This window comes from Ranitomeya variabilis, chromosome 2, assembly GCF_051348905.1.
Source record: "Ranitomeya variabilis isolate aRanVar5 chromosome 2, aRanVar5.hap1, whole genome shotgun sequence".
NCBI classification, from domain to species: Eukaryota; Metazoa; Chordata; class Amphibia; order Anura; family Dendrobatidae; genus Ranitomeya; species Ranitomeya variabilis.
This window is the reverse complement of record NC_135233.1, coordinates 544,691,008-544,709,940: the sequence shown is the minus strand read 5'-3', so window position 1 is coordinate 544,709,940 and position 18,933 is coordinate 544,691,008. Positions and strand designations below refer to the sequence as shown.

The window sequence follows — 18,933 nt, the reverse complement described above, 5'->3', positions numbered from 1 at the left end:
CATATAGTTTACCCTAGTCCCTGCTTATGTAGCTTCAGTATAAGGCTATGATGTGGTACAGTATCAAATGCCTTTGCAAAGTCCAGATAAATAACATAGCTGCATTACCAACATCCAGATTTGCTCTCACCTCCTCATAGAAACCTAACATATTGGTTAAACACGGCTTATCTTTCATGGATCCGTGCTGGTTGTCATATATTATAATATTCTCAGCAATATATCTCGACAGGTCATCTCTTATGATGACCTCAAAAACTCTGCACACCACTGATGTCACTTTCCAGTCAATAGTTACCTGAAGCATCCTCCAATCCTGTGGCACCATACGTTACAATAGAGTGTAAGAATATTAGATACAGTGGTCTGTCAATCACTGAGCTCAATCCCATCAATATCCATGGATTAATGTCATCTCATTTGTCCACAAGACACATTCCCAGAAGGATTTTGGCTTACGCACATACATCATGGCAAACAGCAGTCTAGCTTTCTTATGTCACTGTCAGAAGTGGAGTTCTCCTGGGTCTCCTGCCATAGCTTTTTATTTCATTCAGATGTCGATGGATAGTTTGCAATGACTCTGTGTCATGGGGTTACCGCAGCAGTGTGGAGGCAGAAGACTACAGCATCTGATTGCTCCTACTCCGGCACTGAGAAGAAGCACTTCGACTTCATTTTTATTGTGTTTATTCGTTCTGGCAGAACAGGGGTTAAGCGGCCGTGTTGAAAATCTCTGTGCTCACAGCTGAACTTGGTGCCTGGTTAGACACTCCTTTCCCCTTTATAATCTGGGTTCTGTTACAAATCCTTGTCAGAGCTAGCATTTGCTGCATGGCTAATGGAGGGAGAGGAATTCATATGAGGAGAGTTGGAGGAGTTGTCAGTTACTGTTGCTTGGTTTGTATGTGTGGTAATTACCTATTCTTCTCTATTTTGCTTTATTTCCCTACCTCCATGCCCCGGGGCTATCCTCTGTTATATGTGAGTGAATATTTTGTATGCCTGGAGTTTTGTTAACCCTTGTTTGTGTTGCCTTGTTTGTCAGGTTGGTGTACTACCATGCACAGTAGTGCCCCTCTTCCCTGGATGGGGGAAGAGAACAGACGAAGGGCTATCTCAGGAGATAAGGCAAGGGTGGAGGCCCTGGCATCTTCACCTTCAGAAGTATCCCAGGGGAGTAGGGCATGCTAGGGTGCCCCCTAGTGTTAAGGACAGGGAAGGAGACCTTGGTCCCCGGTCACCCAACAGCTGTGTTGTGACACCCTGAGCCTGCAGGGCAGTTTGAGTTTCTTTGGAACTTGATTGGGGCTGCTTATCCACCATCCGAACTATCCTTCATTTCAACTTTTCTCTTCTGCCACGTCCAGGGAGATTAGCTACAGTGCCATGGGTTGTGAACGTCTTAATTTTTTTGAGCATTGTGGATAAAGGAACATCAAGACCTTTGGAGATCGACTTATACCTTTGAGATTGTTGATATTGTTCAACAACTTTGGTTGTCAAGTCCCCAGACAGTTCTCTTCTCTTTCTGTTTTCCATACTTAGTGTGGCACACACAATGTAAAGATTGAGTCAAATTCTCCCCTTTTTAGCTTGTTTCAGGTGTGATTTTCATATTGCCCATATCTGTTACTTGCCGCAGAGGAGTTTGAATGAGCATCACATGCTTGAACCAAAGTTCTTTATCCACAATTTTGGAAATGTGCCAACAACTTTATTTGGCAGAATTTCTGACTTTTGTGTGAAATTATGTCCAATTTCCTCTTTTTCTCTGATTCTTTTGTGTTGTTCTGGGAAAAAATATTTCATTTTTCAGGAACAATTTCAAGGGTGGCAACACTTTCGGCCATGACTGTATATATACAGGTCCTTCTCAAAAAATTAGCATATAGTGTTAAATTTCATTATTTACCATAATGTAATGATTACAATTAAACTTTCATATATTATAGATTCATTATCCACCAACTGAAATTTGTCAGGTCTTTTATTGTTTTAATACTGATGATTTTGGCCTACAACTCCTGATAACCCAAAAAACCTGTCTCAATAAATTAGCATATTTCAACCGTCCAATCAAATAAAAGTGTTTTTTAATAACAAACAAAAAAACCATCAAATAATAATGTTCAGTTATGCACTCAATACTTGGTCGGGAATCCTTTGGCAGAAATGACTGCTTCAATGCGGCGTGGCATGGAGGCAATCAGCCTGTGACACTGCTGAGATGTTATGCAGGCCCAGGATGCTTCAATAGCGGCCTTAAGCTCATCCAGAGTGTTGGGTCTTGCGTCTCTCAACTTTCTCTTCACAATATCCCACAGATTCTCTATGGGGTTCAGGTCAGGAGAGTTGGCAGGCCAATTGAGCACAGTAATACCATGGTCAGTAAACCATTTACCAGTGGTTTTGGCACTGTGAGCAGGTGCCAGGAAGCATGAAGTGCTCCAAAATCTCCTGATAGCTAGCTGCATTGACCCTGCCCTTGATGAAACACAGTGGACCAACACCAGCAGCTGACATGGCACCCCACACCATCACTGACTGGGTACTTGACACTGGACTTCAGGCATTTTGGCATTTCCTTCTCCCCAGTCTTCCTCCAGACTCTGGCACCTTGATTTCCGAATGACATGCAAAATTTGCTTTCATCAGAAAAAAGTACTTGGGACCACTTAGCAACAGTCCAGTGCTGCTTCTCTGTAGCCCAGGTCAGGCGCTTCTGCCGCTGTTTATGGTTCAAAAGTGGCTTTACCTGGGGAATGCGGCACCTGTAGCCCATTTCCTGCACACGCCTGTGCACGGTGGCTCTGGATGTTTCCACACCAGACTCAGTCCACTGCTTCCTCAGGTTCCCCAAGGTCTGGAATCGGTCCTTCTCCACAATCTTCCTCAGGGTCCGGTCACCTCTTCTCGTTGTACAGCGTTTTCTGCCACATTGTTTCCTTCCAACAGACTTACCATTGAGGTGCCTTGATACAGCACTCTGGGAACAGCCTATTTGTTGAGAAATTTCTTTCTGGGTCTTACCCTCTTGCTTGAGGGTGTCAATGATGGCCTTCTTGACATCTGTCAGGTCGCTAGTCTTACCCATGATGGGGGTTTTGAGTAATGAACCAGGCAGGGAGTTTTTAAAAGCCTCAGGTATCTTTTGCATGTGTTTAGAGTTAATTAGTTGATTCAGAAGATTAGGGTAATAGGTCGTTTAGAGAACCTTTTCTTGATATGCTAATTTATTGAGACAGGTTTTTTGGGTTAACAGGAGTTGTAGGCCAAAATCATCAGTATTAAAACAATAAAAGACCTGACAAATTTCAGTTGGTGGATAATGAATCTATAATATATGAAAGTTTAATTGTAATCATTACATTATGGTAAATAATGAAATTTAACACTATATGCTAATTTTTTTAGAAGGACCTGTATATATATATATATATATATATATATATATATATATATATATATATATATATATATATTTATATATATATATATATATAGTGAGGAGGGAGAAATAAAGATGGACAGGAATATGATTGTGAACACTTGGACTCTCTTCAATTGGCCAGAAGTATGTCAATGTATGATATGTTTTATATATTTAAGACTAAAACAAAGTAGAAGTATTGTTTGCTCGAGATATCAGCTTGTTTAACCAAAGCATTGTTATAGTTTGCTTTTTAATATAGTCTAGCAGCAGTTGCATACATTTTTATCATATACCAAAGAATTGCTTTTCTTTTTTTCTTTTTCATGAGAGAGAATTCAATTCAGTCCATGCGGAAAATGAGTGTAACTTTCTCAAGGAATAATCTACTGGTGGGTGCGGAAGTCATTATACGGCATTGTAGTATTGATTTTTGTGTTAGCTGCAGAAGGATAAAATAATAGTTTATTTTCCTGTTTGATTTTATGTATCATATCTTGTGGGAGAATTTCAAATAAGGCCCAGTGTATAGTAGTCAGGCAATGGTATAATATCCCAATATATGGTAGGTATTTAGCTGCTATTGGCAGAGACTGAAAGCCATCACCCATCTGAAGACTTGGTACTGCGTGTGTCCAATTAGCTATTCCTAACTTGGATTTTGGAAAAGTCTATTTTTTGCATTAATAGTTGGCTAGTTGATAATGCGATGTTATCTGTATAGCCAAAGGTTGATTTCTTGGTGTTAATGATAAGAAGAGATCATTCCAGTCATAAACTGTTAAGGGGTTCAGGACATTTTATTATATCTTTTGGTTTGCAAATAATAAAAAAAATGATAAAGCGAGACCTCACCCATTTTATCTAATTTGGTTAAAATTTAAAATTAAGAGCCAGCACTACAGAAAATTGGCGAATAAATGGAAGAGTTCCCCAAAAAGTGGCAATTGATGTGGAAAAGATGGTGTGGTCAAGTAATCATTGCAAACAAAACACGTGCTGAAAAAAAAGACAGATGGACAAAAGCAAAAACATCAGATATAAGTAAAAAAATATATATACAGGGTGGGCCATTTATATGGATCCACCTAAATAAAATGGGAATGGTTGGTAATATCAACTTCATGTTTGTGGCATATTAGGATGGGTGGTGAACATGGCGACCATTTTGAAGTCTGCCATTTTGGATCCAACTTTATTTTTTCAATGGGAAGAGGGTCATGTGACATCAAACTTATTGAGAATTTCACAAGAAAAACAATAGTGTGCTTGGTTTTAACATAACGTTATTCTTTCATGAGTTATTTCCAAGTTTACGACCACTTATAAAATGTGTTCTAAGTGCTGCCCATTGTGTTGGATTGTCAATGCAACCCTCTTCTCCCACTCTTGACGCACTGATAGCAACACCGCAGAAGAAATTCTGGCACAAGCTTCCAGTATCCCTTGTTTCAGATGTTTTGAGGTCATCTGAAGGCAATTGTCTATGCTGTGAAGACACGAGATGTGCAGCATCTGAAACAACTGATACTGGAAGTCTGTGTATATGAGGGTAGACATTAATCTAAAAGGTTTAACTTGAGCATCAATACATTTGCTAATGTTGTTCTTAAGCTGCCCCTACGTGATATGAAAGGTCTCTGGAGGAGCACAGGAATTCTTAGGAATTTTAAGAAGCAAGTATATTGTTGAAACAGCCGACTCATTAACAATCTGTAGGTAAAGGATGATAAAGGATTATGCACTCAATTATTTTTTACTATGTGTATTATAACTTTCATGTATCATGACCCCAATTGATTGTGCCTCCATGTAGATTTTTGACTCAATTGTGTTTTATCCTCTTCAATATAGTATATACCTTAATAAAAAAAAGATGATATGGGCTTTAACCCCTTTCTGACATTGGACGTACTATCCCGTCGAGGTGGGGTGGGCCCGTATGACCACCGATGGGATAGTACATCCAGCGCGATCGGCTGCGCTCACGGGGGGAGCGCGGCCGATCGCGGCCGGGTGTCAGCTGACTATCGCAGCTGACATCCGGCACTATGTGCCAGGAGCAGTCACGGACCACCCCCCGGCACATTAACCCCCGGCACACCACGATCAAACATGATCGCGGTGTGCCGGCGGTACAGGGAAGCAGCGCGCAGGGAGGGGGCTCCCTGCGTGCTTCCCTGAGACCCCCGGAGCAACGCGATGTGATCGCATTGCTGCGAGGGTCTCTTACCTCCTCCTCGCTGCAGGTGCCCGGATCCAAGATGGCCGCGGCATCCGAGTCCTGCAGGGAGGGAGGTGGCTTACCAAGTGCCTGCTCAGAGCAGGCGCTTGGTAAGCCTGCAGTGCTGTAAGTCAGATCGGTGATCCGACAGAGTGCTGTGCAAACTGTCAGATCAGCGATCTGTGATGTTCCCCCATGGGACAAAGTAAAAAAGTAAAAAAAAAAAATTCCACATGTGCAAAAAAAAAATAAACAAAAAAATTCCTAAATAAAGAAAAAAAATATATATTATTTCCATAAATACATTTCTTTATCTAAATAAATAAAAAAAAACAATAAAAGTACACATATTTAGTATCGCCGCTTCCGTAGCGGCCCCACCTATAAAACTATATCACTAGTTAACCCCTTCAGTGAACACCGTAGGAAAAAAAACGAGGCAAAAAACAACGCTTTATTATCATACCGCCGAACAAAAAGTGGAATAACACGCGATCAAAAAGAGGGATATAAATAACCATGGTACCGCTGAAAACGTCATCTTGTCCCGCAAAAAACGAGCTGCCATACAGCGTCATCAAAGAAAAAATAAAAATGTTATAGTCCTCAGAATAAAGCGATGCCAAAATAATTATTTATTCTATAACAGAGGTGTCAAACTGCATTCCTCGAGGGCCGCCAACAGGTCATGTTTTCAGGATTTCCTTAGCATTCCAAAAGGTGCTGGAATCATTCTGTGCAGGTGATTAAATTATCACCTGTGCAATACAAGGAAATCCTGAAAACATGACCTGTTGGCGGCCCTCGAGGAATGCAGTTTGACACCTCTGTTCTATAAAATAGTTTTTATCGTATAAAAGCGCCAAAACATAAAAAAATTATATAAATGAGGTATCGCTGTAATCACACTGACTCGAAGAATAAAACTGCTTTATCAATTTTACCAAACGTGGAACGGTATAAACGCCTCCCCCAAAAGAAATTCATGAATAGCTGTTTTTTTGTCATTCTGCCTCACAAAAATCGGAATAAAAAGCGATCAAAAACTGTCACGTGTCCGAAAATGTTACGAATAAAAAAAATGTAAACTCGACCCGCAAAAAACAAGACCTCACATGACTTCTGTGGACCAAAATATGGAAAAATTATAGGTCTCAAAATGTGGAGACGCAAAAACTTTTTTGCTATAAAAAGCATCTTTTAGTGTATGACGGCTGCCAATCATAAAAATCCGCTATAAAAAATGCTATGAAAGTAAATCAAACCCCCCTTCATCACCCCTTTAGTTAGGGAAAAATAATAAAATTAAAAAAAATGTATTTATTTCCATTTTCCCATTAGGGCTAGGGTTAGGGTTAGGGCTAGGGTTAGGGTTAGGGCTAGGATTAGGGCTAGGGTTAGGGCTAGGGTTAGGGCTAGGGTTAGGGCTAGGGTTAGGGCTAGGGTTAGGGCTAGGGTTAGGGCTAGGGTTAGGGCTAGGGTTGGGGCTAAAGTTAGGGTTAGGGTTGGGGCTAAAGTTAGGGTTTGGATTACATTTACGGTTGGGATTAGAGTTAGGGGTGTGTCAGGCTTAGGGGTGTGGTTAGGGTTACAGTTGGGATTAGGGTTATGGGTGTGTTTGGATTAGGGTTTCAGTTAGAATTGGGGAGTTTCCACTGTTTAGGCACATCAGGGGCTCTCCAAACGCGACATGGCGTCCGATCTCAATTCCAGCCAATTCTGCATTGAAAAAGTAAAACTGTGCTCCTTCCCTTCCGAGCTTTGCCGTGCGCCCAAACAGGGGTTTACCCCAACATATCGGGCATCAGCGTACTCGGGACAAATTGGACAACAACTTTTGGGGTCCAAGTTCTCTTGTTACCCTTGGGAAAATATAAATTTGGGGGGTGTAAGAATCATGTCGGTCTGGTAGTCGGGGACAGGTATATCTCGCCCAAGTATTTGTCCTATGTGAATTAGGCCACTCAGTATCTTCAGGATAATGATGGGTTAATGAGTGCGGGAATAAAGGATGACCAGCTGAGAGTTTCCGGTGTCAGCCTGGGGCACACAGATTGCCTGTCTGTGTGAGACAAATGTGAGTGAGAGCTGTGCTCAAGCACTGTGTGTTGTTAGCTGGGTGGGAGAAGCCCCCCAGTTGTTAGATAGCAGCGTATTTGTTTAGTTAGTGCCGGACAGGCTAGGATTTATTTTTATGCTTTGTTTTATCTATGTTGCTTTCACGTTAATAAATCTGACCTGAAGTCAGTCTGCTAAGAAACCTGCTGTACGCCTCAGATTCAATGCACAAACCACGTGACCTTTGACCCCAGCAAAGGCGATCCCGAAGTGTTTTGTCACATTGTGGTGGAGAATGCGGGCAAACACGTGGCACAGGCGACAGTATGGAAGACGTGGTGAAAGCCCTAGTACAGTCCACTGCCGTACAGCAGCAGGCCACTGCTGCACAGCATGAAGCTAATCGCTTGATGTCCGCACAGCTGAAGGAGTTAATGGACATGACGGTTGCAGACCGCCAGCTCCTCCAACAGGTGGCGCAGCGCCTGGTGAGCATGCCTGAGGCAGACCCGGAAGCAGAGTCCAGAAGGATCCATGTGAGTCGATACTGGCAAAAGTTGACTGCAGAAGATGACGTCGAGGCATACCTGACAACGTTTGAGCGGACGGCGTTGAGGGAGAAGTGGCCGAAGGCACGCTGGGCCGATTTGATTGCTCCATTTCTCTCCGGCGAGGCCCAAAAAGCTTACCATGACTTGGACCCGGAAGTCGCTCAGGACTTCGAGAAGCTGAAAGTTGAGATCCTGGCCCGGCTGGGTGTAACGACGGCTGTCCGTGCACAGAGGGTACACCAGTGGACATATCAGCAAGATAAACCGGCGCGGTCTCAGATGTTCGACCTGATCTGCTTGACAAAGAAATGGCTGCAACCCGAGGTACTGACAACACCCGAAATAATCCAGCGGATTGTCTTGGACAAGTACCTGAGAGTACTACCACCAGGGCTGAAAAAGTGGGTAAGCCAAGGAAATCCCACGACAGCGGATCAACTTGTGGAGTTGGTCGAGCGTTATTCCGTGACAGAAGGACTTCCCGACAAAACCGCTAGCACCCGGTCTGTGCCTTCTCCTCGTGGAACCGGTAAGACTGTTCCAGCGACTACGGGTGAAGGAAAATTGTCAAAAACTGTGGGGAAGGAACACGGGACTGCTCGTACTCCGAGACCGAGAGGGTTGGACGGTGGTCTCAGTAGGGGGCCTGTTAGGTGTTTCCGCTGCCGTGAGAAGGGCCATATCTCTGCGAACTGTCCGGTTACCACTGAACCCATGCAGTGCGATGTTACAGACTCTAAGAAATGCATGTCTTTGGTTACACGGCTAGTGAATGTGAATGCGGGTCAAAATGATATAGCGAAACACCTGTGTGAATTATCTGTTGATGGGAAAAGTATTGTGGCATTACTAGACTCTGGAAGTGTGGTGACTCTGGTGAAAGCTAGTCTGGTGGCACTTCCATCTGGTTCGTCTGACAAATTTTCTGTAACGTGTGTGCATGGTGACACCTGCTCGTACCTAACAGCGGTCATATCGATTTCCACTCCCTATGGGTCTGTGCAACACAAGGTGGGACTCGTTCCCGCATTGTTACAGGATGTAATCCTGGGCAGGGATTTTCCCCATTTCTGGCAGTTGTGGGAGAATCAGTTGCTCCTTCACGGTAGCTGTGAGTCTTTTCCCATGCCATCTGGAGGTCCCGAACTCCTAGAGGAGGACCCACAGGAAGACGTTGCTGGGGAGGTTATTGAAACTAACCTTCAGTTCCCCTGCTCAGTTCTGGCGGGGGAAACTGAGGAAACTGAGGAAACTGAGGAAACTCAGCGAGAGGCAGACAGTCATCCAGCACCTGGCCTGCCAGATTTGGGAGTCCAGTTGGATGACTTCCACAGCGAACAAATGAAAGATTCTACCCTGATTCCGGCTAGGAAAAATGTAAAAATGATAGATGGGGTACCCGTAGAACCTGACACTAGGCTAGCGTACCCGTACATGGTTCTTGAAAATGATTTGCTCTACCAGGTAGAGAAAAAAGGAGAAGACACTGTGCAACAGTTAGTGGTACCCAAACCTTATCGGCGGAAGGTACTGGACCTGGCCCACGGACATATAATGGGGGGACATCTGGGGGTACAGAAAACCACAGAAAGGATATCGCATTGTTTTGTGTGGCCCGGAATACATAGTGATGTACGTAACTATTGTGAGTCCTGTCCAGAGTGCCAAATCTCTGCGCCTAAAACTCGGTTCTGTAGCCCTTTGGTACCCCTCCCTATCATTGGAGTCCCTTTTGAGAGAATTGGGATGGATCTGGTTGGGCCCCTCCCCCGGTCCGCACGTGGGCACCAACATATCCTCGTCATCATGGACTATGCCACTCGTTACCCAGAAGCCGTCCCTTTACGTAACACTGCTACCAAAACGATCGCCAAAGAGTTGGTACAAGTGTTTAGTCGGGTGGGAATTCCAAAACAGATACTCACCGACCAGGGGACTCCCTTTATGTCAAGGGTGATGAAGGAGCTCTGCAGACTCTTACAAATAGACCAGTTGCGTACGTCTGTCTATCACCCTCAAACAGATGGCCTGGTTGAGCGGTTCAACAAAACCTTAAAACAGATGCTCCGGAAGGCGATAGACAAAGATGGGAAGAACTGGGATTACTTGCTACCCTATTTGCTGTTTGCCATTAGGGAAGTTCCCCAGTCTTCCACAGGGTTTTCGCCTTTCGAACTGTTGTACGCCCGTCGTCCCCGGGGACTGTTGGACGTCACAAAAGAAACCTGGGAAGGTCAAGTCACTCCCTTTAAAACGGTGATCGACCATGTAACACAAATGCAGGACCGTATTGCTGCTGTCATGCCCATTGTTAGGGACCATATGTTACAGGCCCAGGGAGCCCAGAGGCAAAGTTATGATAGAGGTGCTAAGGTCCGTACGTTTGCATCCGGGGATAGGGTGTTGGTCCTAATCCCTACAGTGGATAGTAAATTTCTGGCGAAATGGCAGGGTCCCTTTGAGGTCATGGAAAGAGTTGGTGAGGTGAACTATAAAGTGTACCAGCCCGGTAAGAGAAAACCAGAACAGATTTATCATGTGAATCTGATAAAACCCTGGAAAGACCGCTCTGCCCTAACGGCGGATCTGCCCCGTCCGGTTTGCGCACCTACCGTACCGTAGGTGCAGATTGCCGAAACTCTCTCGGAACAACAAAAATCTGAGGTTAAGCAGTTTTTGTTACAGAACCGACAGTTTTTCTCGGAAAAACCTGGCCGGACTAAGCTGGTGAAACATGAGATTGTTACAGAACCCGGTGTCACAGTTCATGTGAAGCCATACCGGACTCCGGAAGCACGCCGTGAAGCCGTCTCCCGGGAGGTGGTGGCAATGTTGGACTTAGGAGTCATTGAAGAGTCACACAGCGCCTGGTCCAGTCCAATCGTGTTGATACCTAAGCCGGATGGCTCTATACGGTTTTGTAATGACTTTAGGAAACTGAATGCGGTTTCTAAATTTGATGCGTACCCTATGCCTCGGGTCGATGAGTTAATCGACCGGCTGGGTAAAGCCCGATACATTACGACCCTGGATCTAACAAAGGGGTACTGGCAGATCCCTCTGGCTGAGGCGGCCAGAGAGAAGACGGCATTTGCTACACCGGAAGGTCTGTTCCAGTATGTCTACATGCCGTTTGGACTTCACGGAGCTCCAGCAACGTTCCAGAGGTTGATGGATCGGGTCTTGAGGCCCCACAGGCAGTACGCTTCGGCCTACCTGGATGACATCGTAATTTACAGTTTGGACTGGGAAACTCACCTCCGGAAGGTACAGGCGGTGATTGATGACCTACGAGACGCAGGCTTAACGGCAAACCCCAAGAAATGTCACATCGGACTTGAAGAAGCCCGCTACTTGGGCTACATGATTGGCAGAGGAGTGGTTAAACCACAGATCGACAAAATACAGGCAATTCAGGGCTGGCCGCAACCAGTGAACAAGAAACAAGTACAAGCTTTCCTGGGGATCGCCGGCTATTATCGCCGGTTCATATCCAATTTTGCAGCCATGGCTACCCCCTTGACGGATCTTACCAAAGGGAAGGGTTCCGTCATGGTAAAATGGACCTCAGCGGCTGGAGAGGCCTTCCACAGCCTGAAACGAGCTTTGTGCTCTCAGCCCGTATTAGTGACTCCTGATTTCAGCAGCGAGTTTGTGGTCCAAACTGATGCCTCTGATACTGGTGTCAGAGCTGTACTTTCCCAGGTGAGGGACGGAGTGGAACACCCGGTCCTCTACCTCAGCCGGAAACTGAATGTACATGAGCAGAGGTATGCCGTGGTTGAAAAAGAGTGCCTAGCCATTAAATGGGCTCTCGACTCCCTCAAGTATTACCTGGCAGGTAGGAAGTTTAAGCTGGTCACGGACCATGCCCCTCTCAAGTGGATGCACCTCCACAAAGACCGTAATAGTCGGGTAACCCGGTGGTTCCTTGCCCTGCAGGCTTACTCTTTCACAGTGGAGCACCGCCCCGGGGAGCAGATGGGGAACGCTGATGCCCTGTCCCGAGTGCACTGTTTCGAGAGTGTTCTTGCTCGACCTGAGTGGTCTGAGCAGGGGGGGAGGATATGTAAGAATCATGTCGGTCTGGTAGTCGGGGACAGGTATATCTCGCCCACGTATTTGTCCTATGTGAATTAGGCCGCTCAGTATCTTCAGGATAATGATGGGTTAATGAGTGCGGGAATAAAGGATGACCAGCTGAGAGTTTCCGGTGTCAGCCTGGGGCACACAGATTGCCTGTCTGTGTGAGAAAAATGTGAGTGAGAGCTGTGCTCAAGCACTGTGTGTTGTTAGCTGGGTGGGAGAAGCCCCCCCAGTTGTTAGATAGCAGCGTATTTGTTTAGTTAGTGCCGGACAGGCTAGGATTTTTTTTTATGCTTTGTTTTATCTATGTTGCTTTCACGTTAATAAATCTGACCTGAAGTCAGTTTGCTAAGAAACCTGCTGTACGCCTCAGATTCAATGCACAAACCACGTGACCTTTGACCCCAGCAAAGGCGATCCCGAAGTGTTTTGTGTTGTAATCCGCTTTTTGGGCTCCCCTGGTGGTTGCTGGTGGTACTGGTGACTTGTGTGTGCTTTGCTGTCTCAGTTCACCTGCTCCCATCAGTGTTTGGGAGTTTCCTATTTAGCCTTGCTCTCCAGTCATTTCCTTGCCGGTCATCATTGTAACCAGAGCCTTCGGTTGCATGTTCCTGCTACTAGTCTGCTGATCAGCTCAGTGGACTTTGTCCTTTTGTTTTGTATCTTTTGTCCAGTTTGCAGTTTTTGTTATTCTCTGTAGCTGGAAGCTCTTGCGGGCTGAAATTGCCACTCCTGGGTCATGAGTTGACACAGGAGTCTTAAAGTAATTTCAGGATGGTTGTTTGAAAGGGTTTTCAGTTGACCATGAAGTCCTCTTTTGTATCCTTCTGCTATCTAGTAAGTGGACCTCTCTTTGCTAAATCTACTTTCATACTGTGTATGTCTTTTCCTCTTAACTCACCGTTATTACATGTGGGGGGCTGCTATCATCTTTTGGGGTATTTCCCTAGAGGTAAGCCAGGTCAGTTCCTTCCTCTACCAGGCGTAGTTAGTCCTCCGGCTGGCGCGTGGCATCTAGGAAGTCGTAGGTATGCTCCCTGGCTACTATTAGTTGTGTGGTAGATTTAGCTCACGGTCAGCTCGAGATTCCATCACCCAGAGCTCGTCCGTTATTTTTGTGTTTTGATGTTTCCCTGCCATTGGGAATCATGACAGTATGACCGGCCCATGTTAAAGTTATTGGCAGAAGAAAGGAGAGAAAAAAGAAGTCTGTAGATTTTTTTTTTTTTCCCCCCCTATGCTTGCTCCATAGTTGGATCAGTTGTATTTCAGCTCTAATTACAGCCTTTGCCTTTCTCTCCTTCTAATCCTTGAATGGCTCTGATCTCACCTGTTTAAAGATGGACCCTCAGAGTTTGGCTGTAGGTTTAAATAATCTTGCTACCAAGGTTCAAAAATTACAAGATTTTGTTATATATACTCCGATGTCTGAACCTAAAATTCCTACACCAGAGGTGTTTTCCGGAGATAGATCTCGGTTCCTGAATTTCAAATATAATTGTAAATTGTTCCTTTCTCTCAGACCTCACTCCTCTGGAGATCCTGTCCAGCAGGTTAAGATTGTAATCTCTTTGCTGCGAGGTGACCCTCAAAATTGGGCATTTTCATTGACACCAGGGGATCCTGCGTTGCTCAATGTGGATGCGTTTTTTCTGGCTTTAGGGTTGCTTTATGAGGAACCTAATTTGGAGATTCAAGCTGAAAAAGCTTTGATAGCCCTATCTCAAGGGCAAGATGAAGCTGAGATATACTGCCAAAAATTTCGTAGATGGTCTGTGCTTACTCAGTGGAATGAGTGCGCCCTAGCGGCAAATTTCAGAGAGGGCCTTTCTGATGCCGTTAAACATGTTATGGTCGGGTTCCCTGCGCCCACAGGTCTGAATGAGTCCATGACAATGGCTATTCAGATTGATCGGCGTTTGCGGGAGCGCAAACCCGTGCACCATTTGGCGGTATCTTCTGAAGAGACGCCAGAGAAAATGCAATGTGACAGAATTCTGTCCAGAAGCGAGCGGCAGAATTATAGGTGTAAAAATGGGTTATGCTTCTATTGTGGTGATTCTGCTCATGTTATATCAGCATGCTCTAAACGTACAAGGAAGGTTGACAAGTCTATTTCAATTGGCACTTTACAGTCTAAATTTATTCTGTCTGTAACCTTGATTTGTTCATTATCAGTTATTACCGTGGATGCCTATGTGGACTCTGGCGCCGCTCTGAGTCTTATGGATTGGTCCTTTGCCAGGCGCTGTGGGTTTGATTTAGAGCCTCTGGAAGTCCCTATACCTCTGAAGGGTATTGATTCTACGCCTTTGGCTTGTAATAAACCACAATTTTGGACGCAAGTGACTATGCGTATGACTCCAGACCATCAGGAGGTGATTCGCTTCCTTGTGTTGTACAATTTGCATGATGTTTTGGTGCTTGGATTGCCATGGTTACAATCTCATAACCCAGTCCTTGACTGGAAAACAATGTCTGTGTTAAGCTGGGGATGTCGGGGGGCTCATGGGGACATACCTTTGGTTTCCATTTCGTCATCTATTCCCTCTGAGATTCCGGCATTTTTGTCTGATTATCGTGACATTTTTGAGGAGCCAAAAATTGGTTCACTCCCTCCCCACAGAGATTGTGATTGCGCCATAGATCTGATTCCTGGCAGTAAATTTCCAAAGGGTCGTTTGTTTAACTTATCTGTACCTGAACATGCTGCTATGCGAGAGTATATTAAGGAGTCCCTGGAAAAGGGACATATTCGTCCTTCTTCATCTCCTTTAGGAGCTGGTTTTTTCTTTGTATCTAAAAAGGATGGCTCTCTGAGGCCTTGTATTGATTATCGACTCCTGAATAAAATTACAGTCAAATATCAGTATCCGTTGCCTTTGCTGACTGGTTTGTTTGCTCGCATAAGGGGGGCTAAGTGGTTCTCTAAGATTGATCTTCGTGGGGCGTATAATTTGGTGCGAATTAAGCAGGGGGATGAGTGGAAAACCGCATTTAATACGCCTGAGGGCCATTTTGAGTATTTAGTAATGCCTTTCTGCCTTTCTAATGCACCTTCAGTCTTTCAGTCCTTAATGCATGATATTTTCCGTGAATATTTGGATAAATTTATGATTGTGTATTTGGATGATATTTTGATTTTTTCTGATGACTGGGAGTCTCATGTTCAACAGGTCAGGAGGGTTTTTCAGGTTTTGCGGGAGAATTCTTTGCGTGTAAAGGGTTCAAAGTGTGTTTTTGGGGTTCAAAAGATTTCCTTTTTGGGGTACATTTTTTCCCCTTCTTCTATTGAGATGGACCCTGTCAAGGTTCGGGCTATTTGTGACTGGACGCAGCCTACTTCTCTTAAGAGTCTTCAGAAATTCTTGGGCTTTGCTAATTTTTATCGTCGATTTATAACTGGTTTTTCTGGCGTTGCTAAACCTCTGACGGATTTGACCAAAAAGGGTGCTGATGTTGCCAATTGGTCCCCTGCTGCTGTGGAGGCCTTTCGGGAGCTTAAGCGCCGCTTTTTGTCTGCCCCTGTGTTGCGCCAGCCTGATGTTTCTCTTCCCTTTCAGGTTGAGGTCGATGCTTCCGAGATCGGAGCGGGGGCGGTTTTGTCGCAGAAAAGTTCTGACTGCTCAGTGATGAGACCTTGTGCGTTCTTTTCTCGAAAATTTTCGGCCGCCGAGCGAAACTATGATGTTGGTAATCGGGAGCTTTTGGCCATGAAGTGGGCATTTGAGGAGTGGCGTCATTGGCTTGAGGGTGCCAGACATCAGGTGGTAGTTTTGACTGATCACAAGAATCTGATTTATCTAGAGTCTGCCAGGCGCCTGAATCCTAGACAGGCACGATGGTCGTTGTTTTTTCTCGGTTTAATTTTGTGGTTTCATACTTACCGGGTTCTAAAAATGTTAAGGCAGATGCTCTTTCTAGGAGTTTTGAGCCTGACTCTCCTGGGGATTCTGAACCTGCTGGTGTCCTGAAGGATGGGGTTGTTTTGTCTGCTGTCTCCCCAGATCTGCGACGTGCTTTGCAAGAATTTCAGGCGGATAGACCTGATCGTTGTCCGCCTGGTAGACTGTTTGTTCCTGATGATTGGACCAGTAGAGTCATCTCGGAAGTTCATTCTTCTTCGCTGGCAGGTCATCCTGGAATTTTTGGTACCAGAGATTTGGTGGCTAGATCCTTCTGGTGGCCTTCCCTGTCTCGGGATGTGCGTGTTTTTGTGCAGTCTTGTGATGTGTGTGCTCGGGCCAAGCCTTGTTGTTCTAGGGCTAGTGGGTTATTGATGCCCTTGCCTGTTCCGAAGAGGCCTTGGACGCACATCTCTATGGACTTTATTTCTGATCTCCCTGTTTCTCAGAAGATGTCTGTCATCTGGGTGGTGTGTGACCGTTTTTCTAAAATGGTTCATTTGGTACCATTGCCTAAGTTGCCTTCCTCATCTGAGTTGGTTCCTCTATTTTTTCAAAATGTGGTTCGCTTGCATGGTATTCCGGAAAACATCGTTTCTGACAGGGGAACCCAGTTCGTGTCTAGATTTTGGCGGGCATTCTGTGCCAGGTTGGGCATTGATTTGTCTTTTTCGTCTGCATTCCATCCTCAGACTAATGGCCAGATGGAGCGAACTAATCAAACTTTTGAGACTTATTTGAGGTGTTTTGTGTCTGCGGATCAGGATGACTGGGTTGCCTTTTTGCCGTTGGCAGAATTTGCTCTTAATAATCGGGCTAGTTCTGCCACTTTGGTTTCTCCTTTCTTTTGCAATTCAGGGTTTCATCCTCGTTTTTCATCTGGTCAGGTAGAATCTTTGGATTGTCCTGGAGTGGATGCGGTGGTGGATCGGTTGCATCAGATTTGGGGACAAGTGGTGGACAATTTGAAGTTGTCCCAGGAGAGGACTCAGCAGTTTGCTAACCGCCGTCGTCGTGTTGGTCCTCGCCTTCGTGTTGGGGACTTGGTGTGGTTGTCTTCCCGTTTTGTCCCTATGAGGGTTTCTTCTCCTAAGTTTAAGCCTCGGTTCATCGGTCCTTATAGGATTTTGGAGATACTTAACCCTGTGTCCTTTCGTTTGGACCTCCCGGCATCTTTCGCTATCCATAATGTATTCCATCGGTCGTTGTTGCGGAGATATGAGGTACCGGTGGTTCCTTCTACTGAACCTCCTGCTCCTGTGCTGGTGGAGGGTGAATTGGAGTACGTTGTAGAGAAGATCTTGGATTCCCGTATTTCCAGACGGAGACTTCAATATCTGGTTAAATGGAGGGGCTATGGTCAGGAAGATAATTCTTGGGTAACTGCCTCTGATGTTCATGCCTCGGATTTGGTTTGTGCCTTTCATAGGGCTCATCCAGATCGCCCTGGCGGTTCTCGTGAGGGTTCGGTGCCCCCTCCTTAAGGGGGGGGTACTGTTGTAATCCGCTTTTTGGGCTCCCCTGGTGGTTGCTGGTGGTACTGGTGACTTGTGTGTGCTTTGCTGTCTCAGTTCACCTGCTCCCATCAGTGTTTGGGAGTTTCCTATTTAGCCTTGCTCTCCAGTCATTTCCTTGCCGGTCATCATTGTAACCAGAGCCTTCGGTTGCATGTTCCTGCTACTAGTCTGCTGATCAGCTCAGTGGACTTTGTCCTTTTGTTTTGTATCTTTTGTCCAGTTTGCAGTTTTTGTTATTCTCTGTAGCTGGAAGCTCTTGCGGGCTGAAATTGCCACTCCTGTGTCATGAGTTGACACAGGAGTCTTAAAGTAATTTCAGGATGGTTGTTTGAAAGGGTTTTCAGTTGACCGTGAAGTCCTCTTTTGTATCCTTCTGCTATCTAGTAAGTGGACCTCTCTTTGCTAAATCTACTTTCATACTGTGTATGTCTTTTCCTCTTAACTCACCGTTATTACATGTGGGGGGCTGCTATCATCTTTTGGGGTATTTCCCTAGAGGTAAGCCAGGTCTGTTCCTTCCTCTACCAGGCGTGGTTAGTCCTCCGGCTGGCACGTGGCATCTAGGAAGTCGTAGGTATGCTCCCTGGCTACTATTAGTTGTGTGGTAGATTTAGCTCACGGTCAGCTCGAGATTCCATCACCCAGAGCTCGTCCGTTATTTTTGTGTTTTGATGTTTCCCTGCCATTGGGAATCATGACAGTTTTGTCACAGGGGGCTAAAAATCATTTTTGTGGGAAAAAAAAGGATTTTTTATTTTCACGGCTCTGCGTTGTAAACTGTAGTGAAACACTTGGGGGTTCAAAGTTCTCACAACACATCTAGATAAGTTCCTTGGGAGGTCTTGTTTCCAATATGGGGTCACTTTTGGGGGTTTCTACTGTTTGGGTACATCAGGGGCTCTGCAAATGCACCGTGACGCCTGCAGACCAATCCATCTAAGTCTGCATTCCAAATGGCGCTCCTTCACTTCTGAGCTCTGCCATGCGCCCAAACAGTAGTTCCCCCCACATATGGGGTATCAGCATACTCAGGACAAATTGGACAACAACTTTTGGGGTCCAATTTCTCCTGTTACCCTTGGGAAAATACAAAACTGGGGACTAAAAAATAATTTTTGTGGAAAAAAAAAATAATTTTTATTTTCACGACTCTGCGTTA

General features: G+C 45.2%; 2 protein-coding genes across 7 annotated transcripts in view; both read left to right on the top strand.

Annotated features, from left to right (window-relative positions):
- Positions 1 to 18,933, top strand: part of SMPD3 (sphingomyelin phosphodiesterase 3) — a 567,374-nt gene that overhangs the window by 53,472 nt on the left and 494,969 nt on the right. The gene's annotated exons all lie outside the window — the stretch shown is intronic.
- Positions 7,898 to 18,895, top strand: LOC143809698 (uncharacterized). Its single transcript, XM_077292742.1, has 2 exons — positions 7,898 to 12,783; positions 18,476 to 18,895. The coding sequence occupies exon 1, from the start codon at positions 8,042 to 8,044 to the stop codon at positions 10,886 to 10,888; it is 2,847 nt and encodes a 948-aa protein (XP_077148857.1). The 5' UTR covers positions 7,898 to 8,041; the 3' UTR covers positions 10,889 to 12,783; positions 18,476 to 18,895.